The sequence below is a fragment of the Miscanthus floridulus genome, chromosome 6, assembly GCF_019320115.1.
Source record: "Miscanthus floridulus cultivar M001 chromosome 6, ASM1932011v1, whole genome shotgun sequence".
NCBI classification, from domain to species: Eukaryota; Viridiplantae; Streptophyta; class Magnoliopsida; order Poales; family Poaceae; genus Miscanthus; species Miscanthus floridulus.
Window position 1 is genome coordinate 88735287 of NC_089585.1, and position 9320 is coordinate 88744606.

General features: G+C 44.3%; 1 protein-coding gene across 1 annotated transcript; it reads left to right on the forward strand.

Annotated features, from left to right (window-relative positions):
- Positions 1–1737: 1737 nt before the first annotated feature.
- On the forward strand, positions 1738–2851 carry LOC136458568 (MYB-like transcription factor EOBI). The gene is made up of 2 exons (XM_066458515.1): positions 1738–1969; positions 2059–2851. Exons 1-2 carry the CDS (start codon positions 1810–1812, stop codon positions 2691–2693), a joined length of 795 nt encoding a protein of 264 aa, XP_066314612.1. The 5' UTR covers positions 1738–1809; the 3' UTR covers positions 2694–2851.
- Positions 2852–9320: the final 6469 nt, after the last annotated feature.

Below are 9320 nucleotides of genomic sequence, written 5' to 3' on the forward strand. Positions count from 1 at the left end.
GATATATACGACAAGCAAAAGTCTTGTTTCGTCCTAATATTAAGAACTTGAATTGGCTAACTCTTTTTTGGGAGGATTGGCTTGGATAATTCACAGCTGATAGCTAACTACCACAGTTGTAGTTCAAGCTTTTCTGCGGTTGATTTGTTATAGTATTACCTGCCTTAGCCCTCGAATACAGTGCTTCGCGACTTCTAAAAGTTAAACTTCCATTTTTAGACTGACAAAGTTTATTAAAAGGAAAACTATTATAAGAAGGAACATTTTAATTAGGTTTAATCTACGGGTACTTGTGTTATTTAATTATTCTTAAGTTGTGTTAAGTTTTTTGGAATGCAGTGTATTACGGGACAAATGTAGTAAAAAGAAAACTAGGGTTAGGACAATCTCGTACTTCTTCCCTATGTGATATGTGGTTTCGAGTCAGCTTAGGCTACGTTTCGTTTGGCTTCTAGGAAATGCTTCTGCAGTTAAAAAGCAAAACAACAACTAAACAGGTAGAACCTGAAGCCGTTTTTTCTAAAAAACAACTGTTTGTATGTAGTATAGTTTTCGCAACACCTTAGACCTTCCGTAATAATGTGCTGCGAAGTGACGCTAGAATAGAGAGAGAAGATTGAAGCATCTCTACTGATGTGCCCGAAGCTAGGAAACGGAGAGCGGCGCAAGTTGAGGATTCGCTTCCAATTTAGTAAACAATAATTGTTTGTACCGCAGAACAGAGAGAAAGAGCAGAGAAGTGGCATGCACGATAGAACCGTGGAGAGAAACAACAGCGTGTGGTGGGCCCCCAAAGTGATACTTCCCGTTGTGGCATTAAGAGAGAGGTTCCTATTTTTATAGGTGGGATCTATTTTTTTTTTGGCATCATCATACCGTCGAAGGCATTAGACTCTATTTTAGCTTTCAGCTTTTTTAAATAGATAAAAATAGATATAATTTCTCTGTCCTATAATACAGTGCATTTTAAAAATTAAGACAACTTAAAGGAATCCTCAAATGACGCATGTACCCATAGATTAATACCGATTAAGGTGTTTCACCTCAAATTATGGTTTCTTTTTTAGTAAACTTTGTCAAATCTAGGCATTAACACCGGTAGAATGCACTATATTCGGTACAAATTTTAGAAGTAACAATACATTATATTTCGGGGCGGAGGAAGTATGTTTTTACAGCTGTTTCAAAGGAGATAAAGAAATATAATATGTTTTAACCAAACAGCTTATAGTTTTTCATAAAACATAGTTCACTGTAGTTTTTTCACAGTTCTGTTTATAACTCAAGCACAACAGACTCGTATACCACTTTTGGTTCCTCGCGAGGCCACGTCATCGTTTAATCCTGTTCCTCCGATCTCCGATCTATCGGCTGAGATCGCTTGGAGTGGCTTTCATCGGGAGCAGCTTCTCAGCTTCTCGTGGTTATTTTTTTTCTCTTCTCCTGCTTCTGCCACTTTTGGTTCCTCGCGAGGCCACGTCATCGTTTAATACCGTCCGTCAGAGTTTTACGCGTGCTTCCGCAAATGGAAGCGCCTCAAAACGAAAGCAGCCTTTCTCCTTTCCCAATCGAGAGCCAGGCTTCGCACTTCGCGGTACACCGGCCGCAACTGCAAGGCAGCCGTAAACGAGTGGCTCAAACAAGAGCATGTGCGTGACAACACGTACACGCGTACCGATCCGCCGCACCGGCCGGCGCGCCTATATAACCACCGGCGCCGAACGATCTACTACAGCGCACCAAGACCAAGCCACCAATCGCGGGGTTGTTCAAATCACATCACAAAATCCACGCACAAAGAAGCGATAGATGACTAGCTCGACTACGAGGGTGGCCAGCAGGTCGTGCGGCAGCGACGATGAGCCGGCGGTGCGCAAGGGGCCGTGGACGCTGGAGGAGGACCTCATCCTCGTCAACTACATCTCCCAGCACGGGGAGGGCTCCTGGGACAACCTCGCGCGCGAAGCTGGTAAGCTAGCCTCGATCCACCAATTCCGGCCATTCCTTTGCATGCATGCTTTCATAAGCACAACTTGATTAATTTCTTGATTTATCCAGGCCTGAACCGGAACGGCAAGAGCTGCAGGCTGCGGTGGCTCAACTACCTTCGGCCGGGGGTGCGGCGCGGCAGCATCACGGCGGGGGAGGACACGGTGATCCGGGAGCTCCACGCGAGGTGGGGGAACAAGTGGTCCAAGATCTCCAAGCACCTCCCCGGCAGGACCGACAACGAGATCAAGAACTACTGGAGGACCAGGATCCAGAAGAAGAAGCCGCAGGCAGCCAAGCCGACGACGTCGACGCAGCAGCAGGAGCCGTCGACGACCGTCAGCTCCGGCGCCGCCGGGGACTACTACTGGTGCACCAAGCCCGACTCCGATCTTCAGCAACAGCAAGCGTACTACTGCCAGAAAGCCGCCATGACCGCGTTCGTCGTCAGCAGCGAGGGCGCGACGTCGCCGGCGGCGCTGACTAGCCAGGACAGCTCCACGGCGGCCGGAGACTGGTACACGTACCAGCAGACTACCTACCCCTACTGCTCCGAGCTGAGCTTGGTCGCCGGCGGCCACGGTGAAACGGCCGGTCTGGACGCTCTGACGATGCAGTTCTTGTCGTCGCACTTCACTGCCAGCTTTTGGACCAACGGTGTGGACGATTTCTGGGAGACCAAACCGATTACTGATGCATTCTGAAGTACTTATACATCGTGCTTACTTGTGATACTAGCTAGAACGGACAACAAAAGAGAAGAGTATATATTGATCGATACTATAGAACTATAGAAGCCTTATATATATACCTTGTACTATAGAGAGTACTTTTATGTGTGATGCTTGATATGACGATCTCACTTTGTTTTTCATTATTGTGGTTCTTGCATTGGATGAGGTTAAGCTCCTCTGCAGTCTGCACTTCTGAGTTGTGACTTTTTGATCGAGTAGCACGTTCAGTATATATACAAGTGTTTCATATGTGTACGCAGCACCTGCATTCTGTACATCTGAGTTCTTATAGGAGTATTATGCAGTACTAGTCGAATGAAACTCTATAACATATATCCATGGTCATCGATTCATGGAACCACGATAAAATGATGCTCTTGTTGGCTTGTTGCTAGCATTTGTTGAGTGAAAAACTGAACATGGTTTCTGACCACTCTGAAATCGGCAACCATAGGGATCGAGAGATGGACCTCTCGCCTCGCCCTCGTGCCCACTGTCGTCTCATACCGTGCTGGCTGAAGATAGAGCTGCCAGCTGCCCCAAAGAGAATCTATGGCCGCTGTTTCAATTCAATTCAATTGTTAGGCGAGCAGCGAGCAGCGAGCAGAATGCTCATCTGATCGTTCTTTTCCTCGTCACGATGTGTCGATGTCACGTGCCTTAGCTAGTCTTTTTCTATCCCAAGTTTCCCAGTTGGTGATGGAATGCACATATAGCCAAATGTAGAAGTGGGCATCCGGCATTTCGGGAGCGATGCTTGAAACAGGAAACTCGGCACGAGGGTAAACTAGAGAGGAGTGAGTGAGTGAGTGGCTGAGGAGCTCTGTGATGATTGTATAGGTGCTCGATCGAGCTGTCCGTCTCCAAGAACAAACAAGTGCACGCACATGCGTGTGCCCTAGACCGGCCGCGTGCAGGAATTGAAAAGCAGACTAGGTTGCAATTGCAACAACAAGTGGAGGTGAGCGTTCGCGTCATAAGTTCGATTCTCTCTCACCATCGGGGCTTCTTCTTAATAAAATACAGCGCACGATCTAAAAAAAAAAGGTAAAGTACATTTTTAACCACCACCTGGCATTGAAGTTCGATTTTTAACCTTCAACTATAAAACCGGGTAACAGACACCCTCCGACTGTCAAAACCAGATAAATTTAGTCATCGGCCTGTTTTAAAAGCGGTTTTTCTATTTTCTAATAATAATAAAATTCCGGTTCGATCTCTAGAAGTTCGTAATTAATTTATTTTAAATTATAAAAATATCACGACCGGTTTTCCAAAGAGAAACAAGCACTCGTCATGTGTGTGCCCAGGAAATCCACACGTACAACAACATAATAGAAAATATCATAAACAATGTTATATAGCGGAAAACATATTTATATTTAACACTTACAACTATCAGACTAAAGCGAAACGACTGCTATTCTTCTCCTCGGGCTTCATTCTTCTCAGGGACGGCTGACTGGGGCTCCGTACGCCAAGCACTTCTAGTATTCTACTGGAAACTCCACAACAACTTTGTGCTTCTTCTGAGCAGCTTTTGCTAACAGACTGGAGGTGTAGTTGGAAATAACAAGGGTGAGTCCATGTCAAACTCAGCATGTATAGGCGGAAAGTAAATGACATGCAAGGCTATTACAAAAGAAAGGCCGACTCTGTTTAACTACAATAAGCATTTTTAGTTGGCAAAGTTTTATTTGAACAACTTGATTACTATGGTGAGTAAAAGAACCCAACCCATTAGTTAAGTTGCATAAGAGATTAATCAATATTAAAGGTAGCCATCTTCAACAAGATCCAGCACGCATCCACTGCACATAACCAACATCTGAAGTAGCCACTTCCACTAGTAGAGAAACGACTTTTGATCCACTTTGAAATTTGGCTTTAGTTCCGGTATTTTTTACGCTCGGGACTAGAGAAACCTTTAGTCCTGGTTGGTAGCTCCAACCGGGACTACAGGACCCTGCCCAACGGCTACTGCGGCAGGCTTTTGCTGCAGGGGACCTTTAGTCCTGGTTGGAGCTACCAACCGGGACTAAAGGTTAACTTTTACTCCCGGTTGGTCCCTCCAACCGGGAGTAAAAATCTACTCCCGGCTGGAGGCTCCGTCCAGGACTAGAAAGGGACATTTAGTCCCGGTTGGTGTCTCCAACCGGGACTAAAGGTCCCCTCATATATACCCCTTCTTCCTCCCCGAGCCCGGGCCACTTCGACCTCAGTGTTCTTGCTTCATCGTCGGCCTCTCTTCTTCCTCATCGCCGATAATCACAAGATTTCTTCGATTCCTCCATCGATTCTTCGGTTCTAAAGGTTACCAACTTTATACTCTCATGTTTCATCAGTAGCATATCTCATTTTGGGGACTAGATATATGTGGTTTTTTATGGTGGATTTTTTTTATTTGTAAGCCATTTTAGCTCAAAATCACTTTAAAGTTTGCATATTTGGATGAAGGAAGGTTAAAGTAGTTATTGAAAACTAGTATTCAGCTTTCATTTCTAGCATGCATAGCACACTTCAAGGTTTAGAGATATAGAAAATTTTAGAGTTTTTTTAATTTTATTTGTTTATAAAATGAGAAATTTATATTATATTAAAAATGAGTATAGAGAGTAGATGGCAACTGCTTCTGGGTCCTCGGCCTCTCATCGGGTTCCAAAGCGACTGAGGCCAGACCTCCCTCTCATTGCATGCGGCAAGTGTGAGGAGAAGATTGTGATGGAGTACCGAGTGAGGAAGGAGTGTCCCAACAAGGGCCGTATCTTCTACAAGTGTCCGGATCGCAATGTGAGTTATTTTATCGCATTTGATGATTATGGTTAATTTATACTTATTTTCATGATGATTGTGATTAAAGTTCTAATTTTTTGTTTTAATTTCAGTGGGATGGCACTGGATGTTCAGGCTGGTACTGGGATGAAGAGTATGTTGAACACGTGCAAAACTCTCTTGCACAGGTGGCTACGGCGGCTGATGAGGCAGTGATCCTGCGGAAGAAGCCCATAGATGTTGAATAAACGCATGATCTGTCTGTTTTAGTTAGGATTGGTCGAGAAATCCTTATACTGCTGAAGTGCATTTTAGCTTTAGTTTTTTAGTGGTAGTTGGGATTGTCTACATTATAGCGAGACTTTTATAAATTAATACCTTGTGTGGTGGCATGCATGTCGTATAATTAACTAATTATGTTCTAGGTTTTAATATGGTATGTATGTCATGTAATGCAGATGAGCCGGCATTGGATGTACAATGCTGATCGCCGCTCCCAAGAGTTCATTGAGGGCGTGCATTCTTTCTTACGTGTGGCCGAGGCAAACAAACGCGATGGTTTCATGTGCTGCCCATGTGCCATATGTAAGAATTTGAAGGAATATGCTAGCTCAAGGAGTCTTCATTCACACTTGTTGAAGTCGGGTTTCATGCCAAACTATATTTGTTGGACGAAGCACGAAGAAACCAGGGTTGTAATGGAAGAAGGTGAAGAAGAACAATGGGACGATGATGACATTATTGCTGAATATGGTGCCTTCAATGATACTGCAATGGGGGAAGCTGAAGAAGAGGTAGGAGCAGAAGATGAGCCCGCTGATGATCTTGGCCAGGCCATTCATGACGCACAAAGAGAATGCGAAAGTGAAAAGGAGAAGATCAAGTTCGAGCGCATGCTAGAGGATCACAAGAAATTGCTATACCCAACTTATGATGCGGCGCAGAAAAAGTTGGGTACCACACTGGAATTGCTGCAATGGAAGGCAAAGAATGGTGTATCTGACAAGGGATTTGGGAAGTTACTGAAAATCCAAAAGAAGGATAACGAATTGCCTACCACTACGTACGAAGCAAAACAGGTAGTCTGCCCTTTGGAATTAGAAATCCAGAAGATACATGCATGTCCTAATGACTGCATCTTCTATCGTGGCGAGGAGTACGAGAAGTTAGATGCATGCCCGGTATGTCATGCATCGCGGTATAAGATCAGGCGAGATGACCCTGGTGATGTTGAGGGTGAACGTCCCACGAAGAAAATCCCTGCCAAGATTATGTGGTATGCTCCTATAATACCACGCTTGAAACATCTGTTTAGAAACAAAGACCATGCAAAGTTGTTGCGATGGCACAAAGAAGACCGTAAGGTAGACAATATGTTGAGACACCCTGCTGATGGGTCCCAGTGGAGAGCAATCGATAGAGAATTCTCGGAGTTTGCAAATGATGCAAGAAACTTAAGGTTTGCTTTAAGTACAGATGGTATGAATCCTTTCGGGGAGCAGAGCAGTAGTCATAGCACTTGGCCTATTACTCTATGTATCTACAACCTTTCTCCCTGGTTATGCATGAAGCGTAAGTTTATTATGATGCCAGTGCTCATCTAAGGCCCAAGGCAACCTGGCAACGACATCGATGTGTACCTGAGGCTACTAGTTGAAGAACTTCTACTTTTGTGGAATAGACCAGGTGTATGTGTGTGGGATGAGCACAAATAGGAGCACTTTGACCTACTAGCATTGTTGTTGGTAACAATCAATGATTGGCCTGCTCTAAGTAATCTTTCAGGACAATCAAACAAGGGATATAATGCATGCACGCACTGTTTCGATGACATTACAGGTATATTCTTGAAAAAATGTCAAAAGGTCGTGTACCTTGGCCATCGTCGATTTCTTCCTACGAATCACCCCCTGAGAAAGAAAGGCAAGCATTTTAAAGGTAAGGCAGACCACCAAACCAAGCCGGGCAACCAAACTAGTGAGGATGTACTCAATATGGTCAAGGATGTGAAAGTAGTATTTGGAAAGGCACATGGTAGCGAACCTGTTCCGAACGACGCCGACGATCACACACCCATGTGGAAGAAGAAGTCCATATTTTGGGAGCTACCCTATTAGCAAGTCCTAGAGGTCCGTAGCGCGATCGACATGATGCACCCGATGAAGAATCTTTGTGTGAACCTGCTAGGCTTCATGGGTGTGTATGGGAAGCCTAAGGACACACTTGAAGCACGATAGGACCTACGGTGTTTCAAAGAACGAGACAACCTGCATCCAGAGAAGACAGATGATGGATGCCATTACTTAAGTCCTGCCAGCTACACTCTTAGCAAAGAAGAGAAGGAAAGCATGTTTGAATGTCTAGCAAGCATCAAGGTACCATCTGGATTCTCCTTGAATATAAAGGGTATAATAAATGTGCCAGAGAAGAAATTCCTAAACTTAAAGTCCCATGACTGCCACGTGCTCATGACGCAATTGCTTCCAGTTGCATTAAGAGGAATTCTACCTCCAAATATACGTCTAGCCACCGTGAAGCTATGTGCATTCCTCAATGCAATTTCTCAGAAGGCAATCGATCCAATGGATCTAGCTAAATTATAGAATGATGTGGTTCAATGTCTTGTCAGCTTTGAGTTGGTGTTCCCTCCTTCCTTCTTTAATATCATGACACACCTCCTAGTTCACCTAGTCAAGGAGATTAGCATTCTTGGTCCTATGTTCCTGCACATCATGTTCCCCTTTGAGAGGTTCATGGGAATCCTAAAGAAATATGTTCACAACCGTGCTCGGCCAGAAGGAAGCATCGCCAAGGGCTATGGAACAGAGGAGGTCATTGAGTTTTATGTTGACTTTATTCCTAACCTTGACCCTATTGGTGTTCCTAAATCGTGACACGAGGGGAGACTAAGTGGAAAGGGGACACTAGGGAAGAAACCATATATTGGTACACAGGACAATTATTTTAATAAAGCACACTACATAGTTCTGCAAAACTCCTCCTTGGTGGATCCGTATATCGAGACACATAAAGAGTTGCTTAGATCTGAGTTTCTAGGGAAGTCTGAAGCTTGGATTACGCGTCAGCATATGGAAACTTTTAGCGACTGGTTGCGAAAAGAATATCAGGGTGATGAGAGTATTGACGAGCAACTGTATTTGTTGGCTAGGCAGCCATCATGGCATATCCTCACATACAAAGGATACGAGATAAATGGGAATACATTTTACATAGTAGCCCAAGATAAAAGGAGCACCAACCAAAATAGTGGTGTCCGCATAGATGCCGCCGACCCTAATGGAAATAAGCAAACATATTATGGCCGCATAGAGGAGATATGGGAACTAAACTATGCACCTACTTTTAAGGTACCTTTGTTCAAGTGCTAATGGGTAAAGGCGACTGGAGGCGGGGTAGCAGTCGACAACCAATATGGAATGATAACCGTGGACCTCAACAATATTGGGTACAAAGACGAACCGTTCGTCCTTGCCAAGGATGTGAATCATGTGTTCTATGTCAAGGACATGTCTACAAAACCAAAGAGAGAGAAAAACAACAAAGACCCAATCAATGAGCCAAAGCGCCACATAGTTCTTTCAGGGAAAAGAAACATCGTCAGAATTGAAGACAAGTTAGACATATCAGAAGATTATGAAAAGGATGACCGAATTCCACCCTTCACAGTGAACAAAGACCCAAGCATCCAGCTAAATGATGAGGACACTCCATGGTTATGGCGCGATCATAACCAAGGGATATACATTAAGAAGAAGTTCAGTACACTGTGCCCGCTTGATTTATATAGTGATGTTTAATAGTGTG

Bases quoted from the DNA above. Each gene is read 5' to 3' on its own strand.
- LOC136458568 (XM_066458515.1), top strand. From the start codon at position 1,810: ATGACTAGCTCGACTACGAGGGTGGCCAGCAGGTCGTGCGGCAGCGAC. The intron at 1,970-2,058 runs GTAAGCTAGCCT...TGATTTATCCAG, and splicing joins CAACCTCGCGCGCGAAGCTG to GCCTGAACCGGAACGGCAAG.